At 40.9% G+C, this 25,890-nt stretch overlaps 1 protein-coding gene across 2 annotated transcripts in view; it reads right to left on the bottom strand.

Annotated features, from left to right (window-relative positions):
- Positions 1 to 326: 326 nt before the first annotated feature.
- Positions 327 to 25,890, bottom strand: part of GGT7 (gamma-glutamyltransferase 7) — a 42,171-nt gene continuing 16,607 nt past the window's right edge. The window contains exons 3-15 of one of the 2 annotated variants that reach the window (XM_044661589.1): positions 25,685 to 25,836; positions 24,708 to 24,825; positions 21,207 to 21,274; positions 20,818 to 20,891; positions 20,404 to 20,600; positions 19,629 to 19,716; positions 16,454 to 16,581; positions 15,994 to 16,082; positions 6,542 to 6,691; positions 6,200 to 6,317; positions 5,360 to 5,497; positions 3,509 to 3,608; positions 327 to 490 (exon numbers count right to left, since the gene is read on the bottom strand). In XM_044661589.1, coding sequence (XP_044517524.1) covers positions 327 to 490; positions 3,509 to 3,608; positions 5,360 to 5,497; positions 6,200 to 6,317; positions 6,542 to 6,691; positions 15,994 to 16,082; positions 16,454 to 16,581; positions 19,629 to 19,716; positions 20,404 to 20,600; positions 20,818 to 20,891; positions 21,207 to 21,274; positions 24,708 to 24,825; positions 25,685 to 25,836 — 1,584 coding nt within the window. The remainder of the gene's footprint in view (positions 491 to 3,508; positions 3,609 to 5,359; positions 5,498 to 6,199; positions 6,318 to 6,541; positions 6,692 to 15,993; positions 16,083 to 16,453; positions 16,582 to 19,628; positions 19,717 to 20,403; positions 20,601 to 20,817; positions 20,892 to 21,206; positions 21,275 to 24,707; positions 24,826 to 25,684; positions 25,837 to 25,890) is intronic. The other variant, XM_044661590.1, reaches the window with a different exon arrangement.

The raw sequence follows: 25,890 nt of genomic DNA, 5'->3' as shown, positions 1-25,890 counted from the left end.
CCTAAGCCTCTCCTGAGTGGGAAGTATCTGTAGGAGGAAGAACCATTCTTCTCGTCTTCTTGCCAGAGGTCTGTCAGGCCACACCCATCAACTGTGGAATTTGTCAATTATTCTGGAATTGTGTTTGATATAAATCTCCTCTGGTCCCCAGGCCCAGGGCAGAGCTTGAAGGCACCAATGGGGAGCCTCAGGTCCTCAGACCCACTCAGTGCCTGTTCCCCACCTCCCTCCCTCGCCCAAGGGGAGGGCAGGGCTCCAAGGGGCTCTTGGAACATGCAAAGGGGTATTTGTGCTGCAGCGCCTGCCCCTGCCCCACCCACCCACCCCTATAAGATGGTGGCACCCGCTCCATCAGGGCTTCGAGGGTCCTTCACCCCAATGATGAAGTTGTTGGTTCTCCGGCCTCCATGGACCCAGGACAGAACATCTACCTTCTCAACCCGGTGGCCCCGAGCTTCCAGAAACTCAACCTCTTCCTCTGTGAATTCACCTGAAAGAAGTCACATGCAACAAAATCAATTCACCAAGCATTTATGAAGTACTTTCTCTGTGCTGAATCCTCTTCTGAGTGTTCAGTAAACCCATGTAAACACACAGTCACCGGCCAAGGGGATTTGTTCTTCAGGGCTTGTCTGTCCTGAGCAAGCTGGAGACAAACGATTTCAACACCCTGAGAAAATCCCCATCATTTCCCAAAATTCTTTCTAGTCTCCCAAATCCCAACAATCTCCAGAGATCAGATTGAAAGAGTAAATTCCCCTAAGGGAATTATGAACTGTCAGGGTAGGAAAGGACCTTAGAAATCATCTCCAATCCCCACATTTTACACATGAAATAACTGAACACTGGTTAACTCTGGGACTTGCCCAAGGTATAAAACTAGTTATAGGTCATTAACATTAGTCCCAACATCCCTCTTTTACAGAACAAATTTATTACCTACTTGGGGTCATTTAGTGACTTTGGGTGCTTTAGGAAGGACTATCGTTTTGGCAGCGGGACCATGGGAGAGACTGGAAAAGGGATGAGGGGTTTAAAGCAGGACACCAATTAAGAGGCTATAGAATTAGTCCAGGCCCAGGAGACACATAATAAAGGTGAAGAAAATGAGATCTTGAGAGGTTGTGGGATTAGCATACGGTCACGTGACTACTGTCATAAATAAACTGGTTTGAGTAGGGGGGCATCTAGTCCAACCCTTTTCTCATTTTGAAGGTGGGGAGCCTCAGTCATGAGGAAAGGAAAATGATTGAAATTCGCTCTGAGGGCTTAGGGCTAAATCTCAAAGTACTTTGCAAGAGTAGTCTTTGGGTAGGTGGGAGGCAAGAAAAGAAGGGGGTCAGAAGGAAGGTTGAGAGAGAAGAGGGCATCATGGAGGTAAGAAAAGGGCAGAGAAAGAGGCAACAGTTAATGTCATGGACAAATTTTACTGACAGCAACTCTACCATCAACTGTCTATAGGTTATCTGTACAGCCATGGCTTAAAAGTCTGTGGAGGATCTGCCCAAGAGGACTACTCCACCAAATCTGGGAGGGCTCTAAACCCAGAAAAGAGGAACAGCCAATCTCAAGAAAGTCCACCCACAGCAACTGGGGTGGAGAGAACTAGAGGGCTAGTAACTAATATGTAGATGAACTTGACTTTTAATCCTTTGTATTCTCAAGTAAAGCAATTTAAAAGACTGTACCATCTTTTTAGCATTTTCAAGTTTACTTTTCTTCCAAAAACAACCCAGAAGGTTAAACAAGTAGTTATTTCATCTTAGTTTTCCATTGTGTCCAACTCTTCAAGACCCCATTTGGGGTTTTCTTGGCAGAGATACTGAGGTGGTTTGCCATTTCCTTCTCCAGCTCATTTTACAGTGAGGGAACTGAGGCAAACAGGACTAAATCACAGTTGGTAAATGAATGACCACTACTTAGCTGAAGTGGGCATAAAAGAGGTACAGAGGAGCTGGCCACTCAGCATGACAAAAAGATAATCCAGCTGTTGTTTCTAGAGTGGGGACAATGATTGTGTAGCATTGTATATATCAATGATTCCCAAAGTGGGTGCTACCGCCCCCTGGTGGGTGCTACAGCGATCCAGGAAGGCAGTGATGGCCACAGGTGCATTTATCTTTCCTATTAATTGCTATTAAAATTTTTTAAAAAATTAATTTCCAGGGGGCTAAGTAATATTTTTTCTGGAAAGGGGGTGGTAAGCCAAAAAAGTTTGGGAACCACTGGTATATATTGTCAGATTAGGTCAATGGATAGGTTAGTTTTGATGAACTACTTTTTTCCACTTTTGTTCTTTATTAGCTGTATCTAGACCAGTGATGTCAAATTCAAATGGAAATAGGAGCACAAAATCATACATAAGGAACCCTGAGGGCCACATATTGACTTTGTTGTTGTTCAGTCCCATCCAAGTCTTCGTGACTCCATCTGAAGTTTTCCTAGCAAAGATACTGAAGTGGTTTGCCATTTCCTTCCCTTTACAAATGAGGAAACTGAGGCACAGTTAAGTGATAAGTTTACATAGCTAGTAAGTGTCTGAACCTAAATTTGAACTCAGGAAGATGGGTCTTCCTGACTCCAGGCCTAGCATTCTATCCACTAAGTCAACTAACTGCAAAGCATCTTGACTTAGAAAGGTACATATTAACATTACCTATGTTCTATTACTTTAACTTATTTTGTTAAATATTTCCCAATGACATTGTAAAGATTCTGGAGCACTCTTAGTGTTGGGGGCTGCATGTGACCCACTGGCCCTGAATTCAACACCTGTGTTCTAGACAACTCTCTAAAACAAAAAGGTAGCAAGGGGAGAAATTGATCACTTGGGAATCCCTTTACCAAAAAAATCACAGATTTACTTCTTACTTCTTTGCTACAAGCTCTCTGAGGAGGGTAGAGGAAGGATATAATTGGAAATGACTACAAAACAAAAATAAAATCTATCAATTCAAAATTTTAAAAGAGTAGTTCAGAGAAACGGTGTCCCCAAATAATAAACGGCAATGACAGCAACTCTCAGCTAAAGCTTTCTTTCTTCCCAAAGTTCCAGAGTAGATAATGAAAGGCTTATTATCTCTGCAAAATTGACAATGCATCCAGGACAGGGGGAGATTGACTAAGTAATGAGTCAATTAACAAGTATTTTATTAAGCATTTACAATGTGCCAGGCACAATGTTAATGAGTAGAAACACAGACATGAAAGCCACATAATCCCTGTAAAGATCCAAGAAATTCCCAGGAGGTGTTGCTGCAGGTGGGTGTGGTGGGGATGAGGCTATAGAGGGATTGGTATGTATGTGTGTGTCTGTGTCTGTGGTGGATGGTGTGTGTGTGTGTGTGTGTGTGTGTATTCGTAGGGATGGTCTAAGGCAGAAGATGGAAACTGAAGCCTAAAAGTCCCCTTCTCAGGAGGCACTTTGGGGGTTGTACCTGCTATTGGTCTGGCCCACCTAGACTTCAGAATCAGGACCCCACCAGCCTGCCCTTCTCCCAGTACTCACTGTCCACCTGGAGGATGTTGGATTGGAGCTCAGGGTGGAGGCGCCCTAGGGATAGGCTGTCACTCAGATTTCTGTTCATGGTCAGCACGTTTACCAGTACCTGCAGGATGCCACAGAGGTAAGGGGTGCACATAACCAAGGTATAGCCCCAAAGAACCCAGGCAAATCAGCCCTTACAGCTATAAAGCATTTTATACTTTTAGGTGCTAGGTGGTACAAGTAATAGAGAAAAGGCTGCACTGGAGTTAGCTCAAACTGGCTTACAAGTGCCAACTGTTAACTTTTCAGTATGAGCATGTTCAGCTTTGAAATCAGTAAATATTGCAAGTCAAAGCTTGATTTGTGGTTTTGTTGATTGTTTAGATTTAAGAAAATAATGGAGAAAATGTTATTGATGTGGATTCAACTTAAAAGAATGTCACATTTCCTAGCCATGTGACCCTGGGCAAGCCACTTAACTCCCATTGCCTAGCCCTTATTGCTCTTCTACTTTGGAACCAATACACAGTATTCATTCTAAGACAGAAGGTAAGGATTTAAAAAAAATTGTCACAGGCAGAATTTTTTCTTCCCAGAGAGTCTGTTATGAAACTTATTTTTTGTTATTTATAACAATATTGATAAATTTATATTATGTTATTTACCAGCACACTCCTATCAGCTAGGTAGTGCATTAGACAAATTAAAATCTTGCTTTAGATGTTTATTGTCTGACCTTGGGAAAACTGCTTAACCTGTTTGCCTCAGTTTCCCCAGCTGCAAAATGGGGATAGTAATATCGCCCACCTTCCAGGGTTATTCTAAGTATAAAATGAAATATTTGAAAGACATTTTGCAAACTTTAAAGCACTAATATTTTTATTAATATTTATCAAAGCACTTCCTTATCACTGTTTCAGACACTAATACTGTTTCTTAGAGTCAGGAAAGTCAGAGATTAGTGTTCTGGTTTGACAGAGGGGGAAAGTGAAATCCAAGGAAGTAAACTGACTTTTTCCATTAGCCAAAGATAAAGTTTGTAGTGGATCTTAACTAGGACCCAGGGTTGATCCTCTGCCCCAAGGTTCTTTCATTATACCATGCTGCTTAACCTTGCCTAAGAATAATAGCTCACATTTCCATCATGTTTTAAGGTATACAAGTCTCTTTACACACAATAGCCAGACAGGGTAAACAGTGCAAGTGTTATTCTGTCCATTTCACAGATAATGAAACCAAGGCTAAGAAATGTCCCATGATTTGCCCTTACACAAACAACTAGTATCAGAAATACAATTGGATTCCAGATCTCCTGATTACTTTTCTAGTGCTTTACTATTAATAATAATAATAATGATAGTAATAGTAGTAATAGCTAATATTTTATGTAACATTTACTATATGCCAGGCACTGTGCTAAGCACTTTACAATTATTATCTCATTTAATCCTCACAATAACCCCAGGGGAAAGGTGCTATTATTATTAGCATTATTTCCATTTCACAAATGAGAAAAAGAAGTCAGAGATTAAATGACTTGCCAGGATCACAAAATGTCTGAGGTTGAATTTGAACTCAAGTCTTTATGACTCCAGGCCTGGCACTCTATCAACCATATCACCTAGCTGCCCCATTAATTGTCTCTTATGTTTCCTAGGAAAACAGGGTGACAGACCCAAAGTTATCTAAAAAACTGAGAGAAAATTTAGGTGAAGTAGACCTGAGAAGGGGTGTGGGTGGAAGGGGAGAAGGGAGTGGATGCAGCCCCTGAGCCTCTCCCATTCCTAATGAGCAACATGGTCCCAAGGCCAAGGACTTTTAGTGCTCAGCTCCCATGCTTCTCTGTCAAGAGGGACAAAAGGGAAGGCTCACCTGGGTGAGGCTGCTAAGTCCTCGGGCAGCACCATTGGCTCCCAATGCCAGGTAAGTCCCGCAAAGTCCTTCAGCTGGCCTCACCACTGTGGGTAGCAGGAAGGACAGTGGTCTCTTCCCAGGATGAATGGCATTCTCCTGTCATAGTAACATAGATTGCATGGGTGATGGGAGGGGACCCTGAACTGACTCCCTTTGTCCCCAGCTTCTTCTAGGCTCAAAGAAATTTTGAAGCCTAGCTCTGCTAGTGGCTCGTGTCTCAATAGGCTGTCCTTGAAATGGACAGTTTCCCCTCCCCAGGGCCATCTGGGAGATAAAGGAGAAATGGCTGGGCACAGAAGGATGAGAAAAGAAACTGGGGAGAAAATATAAGGGACAGGGGACAGAAGGAAGCAGCCCAAGGATCAAGGCCATCCCTTCAGGAGGCCTTTCCTGATCATCCAATCCCTAGTGATGTCACTCCCCAAATTTAATTCTTGCTTGGGACAAGTGATGTTATGTTTACATGTATTTGAAGTGCTATATCTCCCCAGGTAGGGCAAGTAACCAGCACAGGACTGGGCATACAGCTGGCTTATTCATTCATTTAAACAATTTCTGAGAACCTGCTGTGTACAGGGACCTGAGCAGCATATTTTAGGATGCAGGGTGAGAAAGGGAGGAGATAGAAGGGAAGAAGAAAGGAGGAAAGTGAGGAAAGAGGTAAGAATTAGGAACAAAGTGTTTCATGGGGAGCTAAGGTGTTTGAGGCAATTTAGAGGATTATCCTACAGTACAAGAGAAAAAGAAGAGAGAGGGGAACACAGGTGGGTAGGGCAAGTGGACCAGCCTAGGAAGTACCAGGCTGGGTGCTGAATGGTTTGCAGTTTTATTGGGCCAGGAGAAGTCCAACATCTGGCTGTTTAGCAGGATCCCAGAGGGCGTGATGAGGCCACTGCCGAAGGGGCGATTCAGTGAGCTGCAGGATGACAGGACACATAGATAACACCCCATCTCCCTGCAGACTCTTCTCCACGGAGTGGATGCCCAAAGGATCAACAATGCCCTCCCCACACCCAATCCCAGTTCCCTGTTCCAACAAAGAAAGAAGAAGACACTTGCACTGGGTAATCCCTGCTCTACTTCCCCAGCCTGACCAGGTCTCTGAACTCTGGGATCAAAATTCAGGGCACTAGACTGTACCTGACCACAGCTACAATGAAGTCATCAGGCCCCATCACCAGCACCTGTGCAGCTGTGGCACCACCATCCAACTCATAGGCAGGCAGCAGTGAGCCGGGGTCCGCCTGTGAATCGTTGATATGGCCCCGAAGGTACCCGGCCTCCAGCTTGCTGTGAAGAGCACAATGGGGAGAGCTGAGAGAGCAGTGTCAAGGATTTGTCAAGAGGCCAGGCAGAACCTAGACAAAGCCCACTTGATCAGTTTCCATACTCCCAGGAGAGGCAGGCTAAGACTAAATGCAAAAGCAAAAAAAAAAAAAAAAAAATTAAAAAAAAAAGGGGGGAGGGGTGAAAAGTGTGTGAATGGGGCCATGGAGCTGGGTATACTCAAATCAGAAGACCTAAGTTCAAATCCAACTTCAGACACTTATTAGCTGTGTGACCCTGGGTTATTCATTTAACCCTATTTGCCTCAGTTTTCTCATTTGTAAAATGAGCTGGAGAAGGAAATGGAAAACCTCTGTCTTTTTAGTATTCTTTTCATGTCTACTATTGTTATTGTGTATGGCAGCTAGGTGGCACAGTGGATTGTGTCGAGCCCAGAGTCAGGAAGACTCATTGTTCTGAATTTAAATCTGGCCTCAGACACTTACTGGCTATGTCACCCTGAGTAGGTCACATAACCCTGGTTGCCTCAGATTCTTCATCTGTAAAATGAGCTGGCAAAGAAAACTACTCCAGTACCTCTACCAAGAAAACCCAAAATGGCATCATAAAGAGTCAGATACAACTGACATGACTGAATGACATGACTCAATCTATCACATACACATATACCCATGCTCACACATCCAATGTGTAGGTATATGCAGTATATATACACTCATACACATGCATCAATGTGTACATACACACATGAATATACATTTCTACACATATTGCTAGATACATGCAAACATACATGCCTGGTCTGACCACTCCTCTGTCCTTTCTTGGCTCATCATCCCTATTATGTCCCTCAACTGTGAATAATCCTCAAAGTTTTATTCTGGAAACTTTTCTTCCCTCTGTGTTGGTGACCTCATCAACTCCCATGAGTTCAATTATCATCTCTATGCAAATTACTCATAAATCAATTTATACAGTCCCAGTCTCTCCCAAGCTCCATTCCTACTATTCCAACTGCCTATTGGACATATAAAGCTAGATGTCCCAAGACATCTTGACTTTGACATGTCCAAAACAGAATTCATTGCCTTTTCCCTAAAACCTACCCCTCTTCCAGTCTTCCAGGTTTGTCACAGTATTCTTGACTCCTCACTTTCTTTTACCCTAGATTTCCCATCGGTTACCTAATCTTTTTATTTCTACACCTACAATGTCTCTCATATCTGACCCCTTTTCTTTATTCCTGAAGCTATGATCTTAGATCAGGCCTTTATCACCCATTTGTTGCACTATTATAATGGTCTTGTATTATTATTATTTTTTTAAACCTTTACCTTCCATCTTGGAATCAATACTATGTATTGGTTCCAAGGCAGAAGAATGGTATGGACTAGGCAATGGAGGTGTCACTCAGATAGGAAGTGTCTGAGGCCAGATTTGAACCCAGGACATCATGTCTCTAGGCCTGGCTCTCAATCCACTGAGTCACCCAGCTGCCCTTTAAAATGGCCTTTTAATTAGTCCCCTTCCCTCATGTTTTTCCCCACACCATTCTGTCCTTCACACTTCAGCCAAAATGATTTATCCTTAAGTGTAGTTCTGAGCAAGTTACTCCCCTATTCATTAAACTCCAGTGGTTCTCTATTGCTTCAAAGGTAAAATTATAGATTCCTCTACTTGGCTTTTAAAGTCTTTCATAACATGGCTCCAACCTATCTCTTAAGCATCCATAAATTACTTCCTTTCCTTTACTGTATGACCTAGACCAGAGATGGCAAACCTTTTAGTGACCATGCTCTGTGCTCTGCCCCTCCCAGAGACCCTGGGCACCCCCCACCTTACCCAGATAGGGGAGGAAGTGCTCCCATTATGCTGCTGGGCAGAGGGGTGGGTGAAGTGAAAAATATCCTCAGTTCAATGGAGAGAACGAAGTGAGCAACTCCCCCTATTCCTTTCTAGTAACAAACTTGGGTGAGCAATGGCTTGAGTGCCCACAGAAAGGTCTCTGCATGCCCTTTTGGCACATGTACCATAGGTTCACCATCATGGGTCTAAACAAACTAGTCTTTTCTCTGTTCCTCAGGTAAAGCCTCCATTTACCAGCCTTTGCACTAGCCAGAGATTCTCTGACTCATAGATTTTCTCACTTCCTTCAAGTCAAATTAGGACAGGTCAATAAACATTCATTAAGCACTTACTATACACCAGGTATTATGCTAAATGCTAGGGAAAGAGAGGCAAAAGCAGTCTCTGCTCTCAAGAAGCTCACAGTCAACTAAAGGAGTTAACATGCAAACAATCATGTACCAATAATATAAATATATATATATATGTGTGTGTATATATATATATATATACATATATATATATATATATGATAAATTGGAAGTAATCTCAGAAGAAAGACATTAAGAAAGACTAGGAATACAGCTAGGTGGCTCAGTGGATAGAGTGCCAGGCCTGGAGTCAGGAAGACCTGGGTTCAAATCTGACTTCAGATACTTCCTAGCTATGTTATCCTGAGCAAATCACTTAACCCTCAACTGCCTAGTCCTTACTGCTCTTCTGCCTTGGAACCAATACTTAGTATTAGAGTTTGGTTTTGTCTTTAATGAAAAATTAATAATAAAAAAAAGACTGGGAAGAGCTTCTTGCAGAAGGTGGAATTTTAGCTGAGATTTGAAGGAAGCCAGGAGGTAAAGAAAATGAGGGAGAATATTCCAAATATGGGAGACAGTCAGTGAAAATGCATAGAGCTGGGAGATGGTATAGAAAACCAAAAGGAAGCCAGTATCACTAGAGTGCATTAAGGGTGGAGGGTGTAAGAAGATTTGAAATCTATGGGACAGATTACAAAAGGTTTTAAAAGCCAGAAATTTTTAGATTCAGTTCTGGGGAAATAAAAAGGAGCTACTGGAATTTATTGAATGAGGACAGGAGAAATATAGTCAATTCTGTACTTTAAGAAAGTCATTTTGCTAACTTAGTAGAGGATGGACAGGAGATGGGAGAGATTTGAAGCAGAGAGACTAGAGGGCCATTGCAATAATCTATGTGTGAAGTGATAAAAGCCTACACCAGAGTAGTGGCAGTGTCAGAAGAGAGAAGGGGGGTACATGTGAGAGATGTTACAAAGGAATAAATAACAGGAGTTGGCAATAGATTGGATAAGAGGGATGAGAGAATGAAGAATCAAAAATGACACCTAAGTTGTGAGCCTAGGTGACCGTGAGGATGGTGGTACTCTTGACAATAATAGGACATATCCACATCACATACCAACAAGATCTAGGACCACAGGAAGTATGCAAAAAAAAAAAAAGGCAATTTTAGCTCTTTATATAGTTTAGGGCACCAAGAATCCTAACAAGATAACCATTCAATGAATTAACAGCAGAGAAGGCTTATTCTTTTTTTTTTTAGATTTAAATATTTTATTTTTTTGAAAAATTTTCCATGGTTCCATGATTCATGTTTTTACTTTCCCCTAGAGAAGGTTTATTCTTACCTCCTAGTGTGCTCATTCAACACCTCTTCCTCCACTGCCAAACACGATCCCATAGCATAGCTTTACAAATCAATACAGACTTATAACAATTAAACCCTATGTATTGTCTCCTCATAGTATCATAAAAACCAAAGTCAGAAGGTTACTTAGGCTATAACAGCAGCTCAGCAGCACTCTGTGCCATAGCAGAGCTCAGACAACTAAAGAACAAAGGAAACTGGGGCAGAACACTTATTCCAATCCAGTACACCTGAGAGAACCCAGCTTTCAATTTGGCCCAGTTCTGTACCCCCAGAAAATAACTGGGTCAAAAGCAGGATGGTGAAACTTGAATTTCCTAGTATGAGAGGAAGCTGAGACAGCTTTAAAATACAAACCAAGATGGCAGAGAAGGTACAATTTCTACTAAATTACCCTCCAAAAAGCTATGATATAATGCTTCAAAAAAAAAAATTCTAGAGCAGCAAAACCCACAAAATGACACTGTGAAGTAATTTTTCAGCTCAAAACAACTTAGAAGGCAAGCACAAGGGATCTAGTGCAACAGGGTGAAGGTAGAGCACAGCATGCAAGGCAGCCCCCACTTTGGCACCACTGAAACAACAGCCAAAGCTTCAGGAACTCTTAGCCACAGGGGGTCAAACAACTGCTTAGAAGAAGATTACAGGAGTCCCTTTGCTGGCTCTGGACACAAGATTCTTGTTGCATTGCCCAAATAGTCACAGTCCTGGGGCCCAGTCACAGGGTGAGGAGGAACACCCCAGTATAAACCATCATTTATAGCCACAGGGGAGCAAGGGACCCTGGTCACAGTTCCAAGGAGTAAGAGTGCTTAAAGTCACTCAGAATACCTCACAGGCCCAGAGAGTATTAAACACACCTCTCTTTACATCATACCACCTTGGAAGACCTGAAAGCAGATAGATCCCCAGAGCCAGTTCTGAAGGCAACCACACAAAGAACTGAAACTTAGAACAGTGCTCCCTTCACCGCAGTTACAAAGCCCAACTTAAACAGTTTTTTTAAACTAAAAGAAAAAGGCAGGAAAATGAGCAAACAACAAAAAAAGAAATAACATAGAAAATTATTTTGATAACAGGGTAGATTCAAACTCAGAAGAAGCCAACAAAGTCAAAACTGCTACATCCAAAACCTCCAAGAAAAATATTAATTGCTCTCAAGCCCAAAAAGAATTAATGAAGGAGCTCAAAAAGGATTTTATTTTTTTTATTTTTATTTTTAATTGAAATTTTTTATTTAATTAATTGATTTAGAATATTTTTCCATAGTTACATGATTCGTGTTCTTTCCTTTCCTCCCTCCCCCCCCCATAGCCAACGAGTAATTCCACTGGGTTTTATATATGTCATTGATCAAGACCTGTTTCCATATTATTAATATTTGCATTAGGGTGATCACTTAGAATCTACATCCCTAATTATGTCCCCATCAACCCATGTTATCAAGCAGTTCAAAAAGGATTTTAAAAGTCAATTAAGAATTAATAATATGGAAATAGATCGTGATCAATGACATATACAAAACCCAGTGGAATTACTCGTTAGCTATGGTGGGGAAGGAAAGAACATGAATCATGTAAGCATGGAAAAATATTCTAAATCAATTAATTAAATAAAATGTTTCAAAGTCAAATAAATAAATAAATGGAAGTTGATTAAGAGAAGTAGAAGAAAAATTGGGAAAAGAAATAAGTGATATAAGAAAATTGTTAAAAAAAAAAAGGATTCAACAACTTGGTAAAAGAGGCACATAAAAATACTGAATAAATTAACATCTTAAAAAACAGAATAGGGGGCAGCTGGGTAGCTCAGTGAATTGAGAGTCAAGTCTAGAGACAGGAGGTCCTAGGTTCAAATCTGGTCTCAGACACTTCCCAGCTGTGTGACCCTGGGTAAGTCATTTGACCCCCATTGCCCACCCTTACCACTCTTCTACCTAGGAGCTAATACACAGAAGTTAAGGGTTAAAAAAAAAAAAAAGAATAAGCCAATTGGTTAGAGGCATAAAAATCCAAAAAAGAAAAGAAATTTTGCAGAATGGGCCAAATGGAAAAAGATATTCAAAAATGCAATGAAAAGAAAAACTTCTTGAAAAACAGAATTGGCTCTCTGGCCAATTGGTACAAAAATTCACTGAGGAAAAAAAATTCTTTCCAAAGTAGAATTGGCCAAATGGGAAAGGAGGTTCAAAAGCTCACTCAAGAAATCAAGCCTTAAAAATTAGAACTGGGCAAATGGAGCATAATGACTTCATGGGATATCAATAAATAATCAAAGTCAAAAGAATGAAAAAATAGAAGAAAATGAAATATCTCATGAGGAAAACAACTGACCTGGAAAATAAATCCAAGAGAGATCATTAAGAATTATTGAATTACCTGAAAGCTATTATTAAAAAAAAAGGCTTAGACATCATTTTTCAAGAAATTATAAAGAAAACTGCTGATATTCTAAAACAAGAGGACAAAATAGAAATGGAAAGAATCTACCAATCACTTCCTGAAAGAGATCCCAAAAGAATAACTCTCAGGAATATTATAACCAAATTCCAATACTCCCAAGGTTAAGGAGGAAATATTGCAAGCAGCCAAAAAGAAACAGTTAAAATGTCATGGAGCCAGAGTCAGGATAACATTAGACTTAGCGGCTTCTACATTAAAGGAGAACAGGGCCTGGAATATGATATTCTAGAGGGCAAAGGAACTAGGATTTCAACCAAGAATCACTTACCCAGAAAACTGAGCATAATCCTTCAGAAAAAAATGGGTATTCAATGAAATAGAGGACCTTCAAACAGTTCTGATGATAAAACCAGCACTAAACAGAAAATTTGATTCTCAAATACAAGACTCAAGAAAAGCATAAAAAGGTAAACAGGAAAGAGAAATCAAAAGACATTCAACAAGGTTAACTGTATACATCCCTACATGGGGAGATGATTCTTATAATACCAAAGAACTTTGTTGTTATGAGGGCAGTTAGAAGTACATAGACAGAAGTAAATGTGTGAGTTGAATAGGATGGAATGATATAAAAAATAAAGTAAAATTAAGGCATGAGAAAGATGAATGCATTGAGAGGAGGAGGAAGAGAAAATAGAATGAAGTAAATCATTGTACATAAAAGAGGCATGAAAGAGCATTGATAGTAGAGGGGAAGAGAGGGGAAGTGGGGAGAAGAGGATGTGAACCTTACTTATCAGAACTGGCTCAATGAAGGAAGAACATATACAATCGAGTATAGAATGCTATCTTACCCTACAGGAAAGTAGGAAGGGAAGGGGATAAGAGAAGGAGATGGGGGGAGTTGATAGAAAAGAGGGCAAATTGGGGGGAGTGGAGGTCAGAAAATAAAAAGGGGTAAATAGGATGGAAAGTAACACACAGTAATCATAATGGTACAAAAATGTTTTACAAGTCTCTAATAAAGGCCTCATTTCTCAAATAAATAGAGAAATGAGTTGAATATATAAGACAATAAGTCATTCCCCAGTTGATAAATGGTCAAACGATATGAACAAGCAGTTCTCAGACAAAATAATTAAAACTCTCTATAATCATGCAAAAAATGCTCTAAATCATTATTATTTAGAGAAATGCAAATTAAAACAACTCTCCCTATACATATGACATTGTCTATTGTGACAGAAAAGGAATATGACAAAACTTGGAGGGGATATGGGAAAGCTGGGACATGATAACACTGATAGAGGAGTTGTGAACTGATTCAATCATTCACAAGAGCAATTTGGACCTATGTCCAAAGGGCTATAAAACAGTATATACCTTTTGAACCAGAAATATCATTATTAAGTTTGTATCCCAGAGATTAAAAAAAAACAAAGAAGAAGGACCTCTATATGCAAAAATATTTAAAGCAGCTCTTTTTGTGGGGCAAAGATTTGGAAAGTGATGGGATGCCTGGGGAATGGCTAAGAAAGTTATAGTATGTAATTATACTGGAATACTACTGTGCTGTAAGAAATGACAAACAGAAGGAGCTCAGAAAAACCTGGAAAGATTTTTACAAACTGAAGCATAAATAAGCTGAACCAGAACATTGTACAGTGATGGGAATATTTTCAAATGAACAGCTGTGAATAATAGTTATTCTCAGCAATACAATCATCCAAAACTTTTCCCAAAGGACTCATGATAAAAAAAAAAATGCCATCTACTTATAGAGAAAAGAACTGAGTCTGAATCCAGATGAAAGCAAACTTTTTTTCGCTTTCTTAATTTTTTTTTCTATTTGAGTTTCCTTTCACAAAAGGATTAATATGTAAAAATGTTTTACATGATTGCACATGTAAAATTTGTATGAGATTGTTGACCATCTTGAGGGGAATGAGGGGGTGGGGGAGGGAAGGAAGGAAGGAGAGAATTCAACACTCGATATTCTGTGAAAAATGTTGGAAACTGTTTTTTACATGTAATTTAGGAAAAAACAAATTTTTTTTAAAAAAGATATAATCCCCAGGGAAACTAGAATAAAAGGGAAAGGAGTGAGAAAGTTAGTGATAGCAGAATAGAAGGGAAAAAAGACTGAAATTATCAAAGATCTCTAGAAGAAGAATACTCAGTAAAAGATATCTAGTATAAATAGATAAACAAGGAAGATATTAATAGCAGAGAGGCCTCCACATCAGCTAAAACTACCCAAACATGAATGAATAAGAAAGACAGAGGAGAATAAATCAACACCTGATGGGGTGAGGGCCCTATGGATCCCTAAGAAAGCATAGAATCAGGTAGGATATTCCTGAATGGAGAAGTAAGAATTGTGAAGTATAATGTACAGCCATGAACAGTAAGAATAATTGGCAGAATAGAAAAACTTGAACCCATAGGGACAAGTCATCTCCCCAAATAAACAAAAGAGAGAATAATTGATTAGGAATGCAAATACACAGAAGAGAAGCAAAATTTAATAGTGTTAAAAGAAAATGTGATATCCATAAAAGCAAAACATCTCAAAGATAGAATACATAGAGACAATTTAAGAATTACAGTTCTCCCAGAATAATGTGACAAGTCAAAAAATCTGAACACTGTAATGCAAGAAATAAAGACAAGACTAGGACATAAGTTCTAGATAATTCAAATACCACCTCCTACAGGAAACCTTTTTTTTCCCCTAATAAATTCTAGTGCCTTCCCTCCCAATCTTACATTTGTTATATACATGTTATCTCCCTTAATAACATGTACATTCTTTGAGAGCAGAGATTGTTTCTTTTCTTTTCTTCTTAAACCTTTACTTTTTTGTCTTGGAATCAACTTGAAGTAAGTAATGGCCAGGCAATTAGAATTAAGTGACTTGCCCAGGGTCACACAGCTAGGAAGTGTGTGAGGCCATATTTGAACCCAGGTCCTACCAACTCCAGGCCTGGCTCTCGTATCTGATCAGCCACCTAGCCTGAAGTGGGGATTATTTCATATTTGTGCTAGTATCTAGCACAATTCCTGGTGATTAATTATGTGGGTATACATGCACATATATAGGGCAAACCAAAGTTTTATAGTTTAAGATTTAATAGCTTAAAACTACACTAAAATTTTGGTACTCTCTGTGTATGCACACATGGTACTCTAAGATTTAGAGCCAGAATAGATCTTTGAAATCAATACACACACACATATATAAATATACATATACAAATATGGAGCGTGTGTTTCTGAGAATTCAGAAGGACGAGAAAGCCTCTGATAAATGCCTTTCTCAGTTCTCTTCACACTATCGTCCCATCCCCAATCCTTCCTATCTCCTGGCCCTACCTGAGCATGTCTTCTGTGCTCTCAGAGATGGTTGAGTCATAGAAGGGATCTCCCAGTCTGCTAGCCAAGGCCAGAGCAATCTTCAGGGTCTGTGTTTACAAAGGCATGCAAGAGACAGCAAGTACATCAGGACCTCTTCTCTACCTGTAACTCCCAGGCTCCAGAACATCCATGTTCCACCCCTCAGATTTCCAAAGACTTTCCCATTCCCCATTCCCAAAATATCTTCACTGACCCCATGCTCCAAAGGCCTCCCCAGCATCCAACCCTCTTCCCAAAGACTGCTTGGTATCCCCAGTACTCAGAGGGAGAGGGTGCTTAGGGGGTAGGGGTGGGAGTGAGAGTTTGGTGTCCATTCCATACTCCCAGAAAGCAGGAACACAAGGTAGGACAAGGAAGCTGAGAAGCTAAAAGATACATAAGACAGGGATAATGGTGGAAAAAGGGAAGGAAGCCATACCTCAGCCACCCAGTGCAGAGCCTGCTCCCTGGACACCAGACTCGTAAGGTTGAAGCCCTCTAGGATGTTCAAAGCAGCGATGAGGGCAGGGCCCGTGTGAGGGGGTGGGGGACTGAGCACCAAGTGGCCTTTGAGAAAGAGAGAGGCCAAGTTAAGGAGGAAGGGGAAATAGATCTAGGCGTAAGGACAAAGGGGCAAAGGATTTTTCCTGAGGTAAAGAAGCTCAAATCAAACTCTTAGAAACTAAAGTCCTCATTTTATAGATAAGGAAGCAGATTGAAAGTGAAAAAGGTACTTGCTAAAGATCATACAGTTAGTCAGTGGTAAAGTAGGAGTTAGAACTCAGGAGGCCTTCTGACTTCCAGCCCAGAGCTTTGAAACTTTCAGAAACAAGGATCCAAAATATTTATTCATTTAGGTCAGGACTGGCCTCAAGCATGTACAGTGACCCATTCCAACCTACATCCCCGTACACCCACCTACTCCTAACCTTCCCTACAACCCTATTGACAAAGCCCAAAATGCCTCTAACAAAGACATGTCCAATGTGGAAAATTTCAAGATTCTTTTAAGGAGCCCAAGCTTCTCCCTGAAACAAAGGCCTATCTTTCCCCAACCATCGTTCTGAAGACTTTGTATGGTTGTGAGACATGGAGCACAATGGTCTCTGAAAAACTGAACATGAACTACAGAGAACCACATGGAGAGGCACATGCAACATGTAACCAATGGGGAACTTTAAAGAAGAACTAAAGTGAAAGATGTCATCAGGGAAATAAATATATGAGGAAAAGATGGGCTAGTTATATATCAAGGATGGGCAGCCTTGTGCTCTCCACTGCTCTCTTTGAAATATCAAGAGAAATTGAGGAAAGGCATTGGCTATGTGTTGAGAAGCAGGCCTGGCAGACTCATGGGAAGAGATGGCTAAGAGTTGCAGGGGATGGCAGACATGAAAAAAGGTCCAAACCTATGACATGGTTGATATGACTAATCCCATCAGGGCCCTCACTATAGCAAGGTAATCCTTTTAGTCTTTTGTAACTGGCTTTCTATTGGAATATTTGGCAATATTAGCAATACTCCACAGGAATTACCTCAAAGCTTCATTTACTCAAGCTTCCTACACTACTTTCTTCCCTTCCCTCTCAGCCGAGAACTTCATCTCATATTATAGAGACAATAGAAACCATTCACCAAGATCTCCCTTATTCTAGATCTTAAAACTGTCATCATTCCCCCCTCTTCTCCTCCTTGTCCAGTCAAATGAAAAGGTAGCCCTTCTCCTTATCAAGGGTAAAACTTCTACAGCTTCCCTGTCTTCTTCTACCCTACCTTATGTCATGACTCACCTCCCTGCTACCTAAAAATATGTCTAGGTCTTTGGCATCTTAAAAAACTCCCATTTGACCCTATTATCCATTCAAGCAAGTCTAATGTCTTCTCCCCTTTCATAACCAGAAATCTAGAAAAAGCAAAGTAATCCAAAATCATTGCCTCTATTCTTTCTCCTCTTACTTCTCAATCTTTGCATTTGGGTTTTTGGCTCTCATCACTTGGTTGGAATTGTACTCTCCAATATTAATAATGATATACTAATTGTGCGCTATGATGGCCTTTTTTCCCCTTCAGTATCAATCTTCATCTGTTATGATGTCTCTGAAATGAGTTTCTGAAGCATTTAAAACTTTTTCTCACCCTTTCCTGGGAAGTCTTTCCTCTCTGTACTTTCATTATCCTCCTATCTGTTTGACCAATCCATCTGAGTTTCTTCATCATAGATCACAGATTGTCATCCCACCCAACTGCGGCTGTACTACAAACTTCTTAATTGGTCTCTCTACCTCAAGTCTCTCTCCCCTTCAATACATCTTCCACATAGCTGTCAAAATGATATTTCTACTTCAGCATAGCTCATTCAACATCTCTACTTAATAAACTCCACTGGTTTCCCATTACCTTTAGGGTCAAATAGAAATTATTCTCTCTGGTTTTTAAAGCTCTTCACAATCTGTCTCTAGCCTTATTTTTCCAGCTTTATTCTAAATTATATGCTTTCATCACTCTTCCATTCTTCAGTCCAGCCAAACTGGCCACCTTCCTGTTCACATATTCCACATCATCTCTACCTCTTAGAATTCCTAGTTTTCTTCAAAACTAAGATGAATTTTAAGAAATATGGACAAAGGTAATATGAATAATTTAATTTTTTTAAACCAAAACTCTGCTCCTAAAAAAAAAGTTTCATCAGAGATCCACTCTGAAGGCATGAATGAATAAATAAAACCTTTAAAATATATTTGAGAAAAACAATTCAGCTCAAGTACCACTTCCTACACAAGGTCTTTCCTGATTTCCTAAGATGCTAGTGCCTCCCAACAACAACAACAACAACAAGATTTTGAATATATGTATATGTATTCGTGTATGTATCTCTAGAGTAAGGTAGTATGTTATATGAAAGCAAATTGATAAATTTTTGTCTTTGTGTCCCCTGGTTAAGCATAGTAGGTGTTTAATAAATTTGCTCAATTATTGATACCCAGGAAATTACATGGCCAATATCACTGAAAGCAGGTTTTTATAGATATTTAAAGAGGCAGAGAGGAGGAGAGGGGTAGGGCAGGGAGAGAAGCAAAAGGATGACACAAAGAGTTTAGGTTGAGGAGGATGGAGACAAACTTCTTGCCAAAGATTCACCCAGGGTCCTGAGAACCCAAAACCCTGAAGTAGGAATAGGGATACTAGCTATGTAACCTTGGGCAAATCTCTTCCGCTCCCTGGTTTCAGTTTTCTCCTCTATAAAGAGAGGCAGTTGGACTAGATTCTCTTTCAGCTCTGATAATCTACGATTTCAAGTCCCTCCTAGCTCTGATATTCTATGGCTCTCTTAGGATGAGGCAATGGCACTTGGGAAGGAAAGAGAAAAAGACATGAATAGGAAAATCACCCTCCTTGGCAAGAACTCACCTCCCACTTGCCCTCCAAATCCTAACATTCAGGGTACTTAGGCAACTGACTGAACTCCAGTCTCTGTTTTAGATTCTAGCTCCTCAGTAAGCCATTGGCCTACTCATGTTTTCAGGGTTTTTTTTTTTTTCTTCTAACATAGGAAAGAGCCTCGAGACAACAGAGAGGGAAGGCAAGAGAGATTGCCAATTGGGGGCAGGGTCACCTCGGTACACGCCACGCACAGGCTTCTCCACTAGTACACTATAGTTGCTGAAATCCTCCTCAGTCAAGACTCCACCATGGTGCTGCACCTGGAAGCAAGAAGGAAGAGAAGGGGAAAGGAAGATGGCTTCAGCTAACATTTCTCCCAGCCCCTACTCTCCCCATCCCTGGGACACCACAAGGAAGGGATTGGTAGCTGCAATCTCTTCCCAGTCCCAATAATATTCCAAGTCCTAGAAACCAGGACACAGCAGAAAAAGCAATGACTCTGAGTCAGAGGACCCAACTTCAAATCTTGTCTTTGACATGTACCATCCATGTGACATTAGGCAAGTCACTTAATCTCCTTAAGCCTCAGTTAATTCATCTATAAAATGTGAGGGTTGAACTATATGGTCCTTGAGATGCCTTTCAGCCTCAGATCTCTAATTCTTAGTAGAATGTTTCCTCTTCCCATATACTCCACCTTGGTGAAGAGCACATCACTCTTTCCAAGGGCTCCCTGATCTTTTCTCTCAGGATTCTTAAAGCCTTTAAAAAATGTCTGAGATGTATTATGATCCTGAGAATGCAGAAGTAGAATATGTATTAGGTAACCTGGGTTCTAGTCCTGATTCTGCAGCTAACTTGCTCCAAATTTCGAGACATCTTCTTTCTCTGAGCTTCAACTTGGCCATCTGCAAAATGGTTGGGCTCAGTTCTCTGTAAAGTCCCTCCCACCTTTGCTTTTCTATGTTTCTATTATCTCAGCTCACCCTGGTTGGTCCCATGCTCACCTCTGACACCATCTCCTGGGTAAGGTTGCCACCCCCATAGAAAGCTGTGGCCCCTGCAGAGCCCAGAGAAGACAGAACAGCTGCCAAATCTGGCCTCCGCACAAATGTGCCAGGGACTAACGGCCGGCCTTCGGGGAAGAAGGTCTCCCGGAAACGCTCTGAAGCATTGGGAACTGGCTGTTCCAAGATGGCTCGGGCTGGAAGGATGGGGAAGTTATCTCAGTCTTCAGCCTCAGCTATCCTGACCATTCTAAGAACCCAAGTTAAAAAAAAAAAAAAAAAAAAAAGAACCCAGATAGTCCTCCCACCCCGGCCAACATAGTGAAGGGGCTTCTAGCCCTCCAAGGCTCTTGCCTTCTCTTCCCAGCACTCCCTTTGTAGTCTCACCACCCACCTCCAGGGGCCCCAACTGACCAAGATCATGGGTCACATTGAAGCCATCTTGAGCTACAGCTGAGGCGAATGCCAGAACCTTGGACCATGGCAGCCTGAGCAGAGGAAGAAAGAGAACATGATGAGGGAGCTGAAAGCAGGGAAGAATGGAAAAGAGAGTACAGTATACCTAAGGGAATGAGAACTGAAAGGAGGAAAAGGAGAAGGGACTCTAAGGATGATAGACCCCAAGCTAGGGGAGGAAGAATTTGGGGAAAGGAGACATGTACATGGGGGAAGAGAAAGTGGAAACAAAATTTATAGGAAGTTGGAGGAATATGGGAAGAAGAAATCCAAGGCAGGGGAATATTTAGGAAGAAGAATGAAAAGTTGGGTTGGAGGGAAATCACTGGTGTCACCCTCCCCCTTACCTTCCATAAAGTTGATGAGCTTCATACAGCCCCTTGGCCATTCCTGGGATCCCCACAAGGAGACCCGGCTGGGTCAGGTGAAGCAATCGAGGGAAAGAGGAGACCAAGTCACTAGAAGGGGAGGGGCTGGGCTGAGCTCAAAAGGGCCCATAGCCCCACGGGAGAGGGAATCCCCAAAGGTCACAGGTACATCATAGTTCTACAGAAGCCTTGCAAATATTAGGCACACAGGATCCACACATGTCTGGCCAATGCTCATTCTATTCAGTAATTGGCCACATAGCAAACATCTATAGAAGGTACACTACAGCCAGTCATATAGTATGTCTAGCCAATCAACAAGCATTTACTGAGTATCTACTAAGTGCCAGACACTATGCTAAGCACTAGGAATATAAATAAAGGCAAAAAACAGTCCCTGCCCTCAAGGAGCTCACAATCTAATGGGAGAGACAATGGGTAAATATCTAGGTATATAAAAACATATAGAGAGTAGATGGAAGGCAATCCAAAAGCAGAGGCATAAGCAGCTGAAGGGACATCTGGCAGAAGGTGAGATATGAACTGAGTCATGTAGGAAGCCAGGGTGAATGGCAGAGATTCCCAGGCATGAAGTCAGTCAGTGCAAAGACAGAGTGGAAAAAAGAATGTCATTTAAAAACAAAACAAAACAAAATAAAACAAAAACCCTTACCTTCCGTCTTAGAATCAATATTGTGTTTTGGTTCCAAGGCAGAAGACCAGTAAGGGCTAGCCAATGGGGGTTAAGTGACTTGGCCAGGGTCATACAGCTAGGAAGTGTCTGACACTGGATTTGAACATAGGACTTCCTGTCTCTAGGCCTGGCTCTCGTGTCATTTTTGAGGACTTGCAAGGAGGCCATTGTAGCCTGATCATAGAGTGACTATGAAATAGAAGTAGATTGGAAATGTAGGAAGAAGCCAAGTTATGAAGATCTTTAAATACCAACTAGAGTTTATATTTGATCCTGGAGGTAATAGGGACCCACTGGATATTTTTGAGCAGGGGGATAATTTGGTTAGACTTGTGCTTTAGAAAGAATCACTCAAAGGATATGAAAAGGCAGTTTTCAGAAGAAATCAAAGTTATCTATAGTCATATGAAAAATCCTCTAATGACTATTGATTAGAGAAATGCAAATTAAAAACAAATGTTGAAGTGCCACCTCATCCCTATCAGATGGGCTAATATGACAAAGAAAGAAAATTACAAATAAGGGAAGAGATATGGAAAAATAGAGATACTAATGCACTGTCGGTGGAATCATAACCATTTTGAAGAACAATTCTGAACCATACCCAAAGGGCTATAAATCTGTGCATGCCCTTTCAGATTTACCTTTCAGAAATACCATTATTAGTATGGAAACAGGTTGTGAGTGATAATACATGTTTAACCCAGTGAAATTTCTTGTCGGGTCCAGGAGTGGGGAGGGAAGAGGGGATGTAGAAAGCATGAGTCATATTACTGTGGGGAAATATTTTAAAAATAAGTAAATAAAATTATTTTAAAAAAAGAAATACCATTATTAGATCTGTACACCAAAGATTTTTTTTTAAGGAAAAGGACTTGTCTATACAAAAATACTTATAGCAGCTATTTTTGTAGTGGCAAAGAATTGGAAATTGAGAGGATGTCCATTAATGGAGAATGGCTGAGCAAGTTGTAGTTTATGATTGTATGCCAGAATACTATTATGCTATAAGAGATGATGATGATGATGATGAGGCAAGATGCTTTTATAAAAACCTAAGATTTACATGAACTGATGCAGAGTGAAATGAGCAGAACCAAGAGAACATTGTATAACATAATAGCAATATTGTAACAATGATCAACTGTGAATGACAGCTATTCTCAGCAATTCAATGATTCAAGACAGTTCTGAAGGACTTATGATAAAGAGTACAATCCACCTCCAGAAAAAGAACTGATATAATCTGAATGCAGATTAAATCATACTTTTTTTTTACTTTCTTTAATAGTATTGGTTTTTTTGTTTGTGTATTTTTTTTTGAACATGGCTAACATGGAAATGTTTTACATGACTGCAATATATAAACTATATTGATAATCCATATCAAATTGCTTGTCTTCTCAAGGAGGGGAGAGGAGAGGAAGAGAGAGAGAGAATTTAGAACTCAATTTTTCTAAAAAACAAGTTAAAAATTTTTTTATTTATGTGTAATTGAGGAAAATTTTTTAAAATTAATTAGAAAAAAAAAGAAAATGATTTGGGCAACTCAGTAGAGAGTAGATTGTGGGGTAAGGAGATTCTTGAGCCAGGGAATTCTACCGGAAGGCTAGTCCAATAGTCCAAATGGTAAAGGCCTGAACTAGTGTTATGGCTATATGAGCTGAGTGAAGGGGACATATATGAGAAGTATTATGAGAGCAGAAATGACAAGATTTGACATTGTATTGGATATAGGTATGAGTATAAGTAAGAAAATAAAGACAATATCAAGTTTGTGAGCCTAAGTGCCTGGGAAGATGGTAATGCCCTCAACAGCAATAGGAAAATTCAGAAGAGGAGAGGACTTTGGGAAAAGATGCGTTCTGTTCTGAACATGTTGAGTTTGGGACATCCAATTTAAGTTGTGCAAGAAGCAATTGGAGATGTGTGACTGTATCTTAAGAGAGAGATGAGGGTTACCCAAGAATCATCTGCACAGAGATGATAACTGAACTCATGGGAGGTGATGAGATCACCAGGTAAGATAGTATAAATGAAAAAGAGAAGAGGGCCCGGGACACCTTCAAAAGAGACTAAGAAATAGCAGTTGGACAGGAGGAGATCCAGAAGGGAAGTAATTCACAAAAACTTAGAAAGGAGGGAACATCCGGAAGGAAAAGGTAATTCTTTGTGTCAAATACTGCTGAGAGGTTAAGAAGAATCAGAATAGAGGAAAGGCCATTAGATTTGGCAATTAGGAGATTATTGGTAACTTTGGAGAGAACAATGAGTTGAATGATGAAATCAGAAGCCAGATTTCATAAAGTTTATAAGAGAGTGAGAGGAGAGGAAATTAAGGCACCAAATGTAGATGGCTTTCTTAAATTTAGCCATAGGGATATGGAATGATAGCTGGTTGGGAGGGTAGAATCAAGTGAGGGATTTCTGAAGGAAAGTCATGGGTATAATTGTAAGCAGAAGGGAAGGTACCAGTAGATACACAAATTGAAAATGGGGACAATTTTCTAGAGAAATAAGGAAAAGATGGGCTCATATAAAGAAACTGGCTTTCGCACAGAGAAGGGCCACTTCATCTGAGAATGCAGTAAAGGAGGAAATAATAGGGAAAAGAGTTTTAATGATGGTAACTGAGGAAGAAAGAGGGTTACGGTGAACTCACATGAGTCTTGTACAGTACATGGCACACAGTAAACGTCAAGCAGTCTGGCACACAAAGGGTGCCTAGGTATTGATTTCAGTGACAGAAGGGAAGGGGTTAAGAGCTCCTTCCCTGTGGCCCCCACCTTAGTCTCCCAGGATCTTTGCAGGGCTTCCTCACGAAGTGCACCAGGAGCAGTCTCCCGGAAATCAATCAGGCGGCTCTCATTCCTTCGGATGTCATGGACAAGCATCACTCCTCCCCTGGATAGGGAGAGATCATAGCACAGGGAAGAGAGCATGTGGAAACAGGGAGGGGCAAGGTGATGGAGTATTGGAGAAGGAATGAAAAGGTATTAGATTCTCTCCATTCTACTATACTCTTTCCCAGCCCCACTGTTGGGATAAATCTCCTTTAAGGCTTGGGGGAGGTAAGGGACTAGATTTATGGGGAAGGCTGGGGAGAAAGGTGTTGGCTCTCTCCAAAGTAGTGTTTATAGTCTGAAGAGGTTCCCCCCTCTGAGTCACTCAATATTTTAATCCCAGATTAGCAGGAACCGGCTAGATGAGAGCACTGGGCCAATCCTAGGGGACCATAGGCTGGGTGCCTGCCAGTTTCCTGCACCTGTCTTAAAGAAATGGCAGCTAGCTCCCACCCCCTGGGGCTGGCTTATGTAAGGGAGAAGACTTTAGGCCCTGGACATCAGCTCTCAACTGATCTAGCCTTACACCAAGTTTAAATTCTGAAGGACTAAAGAGGAGTAACTAAGGCTTCCGTGCTCATTCTTCTTCTCAGGAACCTGTACAGAGACTCTATGTAGAGGCAAGGGAATGTCTGAGAAATCAATTGAAGAGTCAGGGGAGGCAACTGGAGGACTGTCGGGGTTCTGATCAAAGCACTGGAGTCTGCTGACAGAGGGATCTGGGGCAGAAAACTGGGAGAGCCAAGAGGGGGCTTATTTGGAGAACCTGATGAGGGATGATTGGCAAAACCTGAGGGACTGATTAAGAGGATCTTGGGATACCAATTAGGTTCTTGTTGAGTACTGACTAGAGGAACTGGGAAGGGAAAATTGGAGGAATCTGAGGCATAGATTTAGGGAACTCTAGAGAGGTCACTTACCCACCCAGGCCAGAGCTGTGGGGGGCCACAATGCCTGCACACAGGGCAGCAGCCACAGCAGCATCCACAGAAGAACCACCCTTACTAAGTACCTCAATGCCCAGAGCTGTGCAATGGGCAGCATCTGTGACAACTGCTCCCTGGTGAAAAATCTGGGAGGAGACAGAAAGAAAGGAGAAAGGCAAGTTTGAGGGGGCAGTAGCAAA

The sequence above is a fragment of the Gracilinanus agilis genome, chromosome 2 (assembly GCF_016433145.1).
Source record: "Gracilinanus agilis isolate LMUSP501 chromosome 2, AgileGrace, whole genome shotgun sequence".
Lineage (NCBI taxonomy): Eukaryota > Metazoa > Chordata > Mammalia > Didelphimorphia > Didelphidae > Gracilinanus > Gracilinanus agilis.
This window is presented reverse-complemented; position numbering and strand designations above follow the sequence as displayed.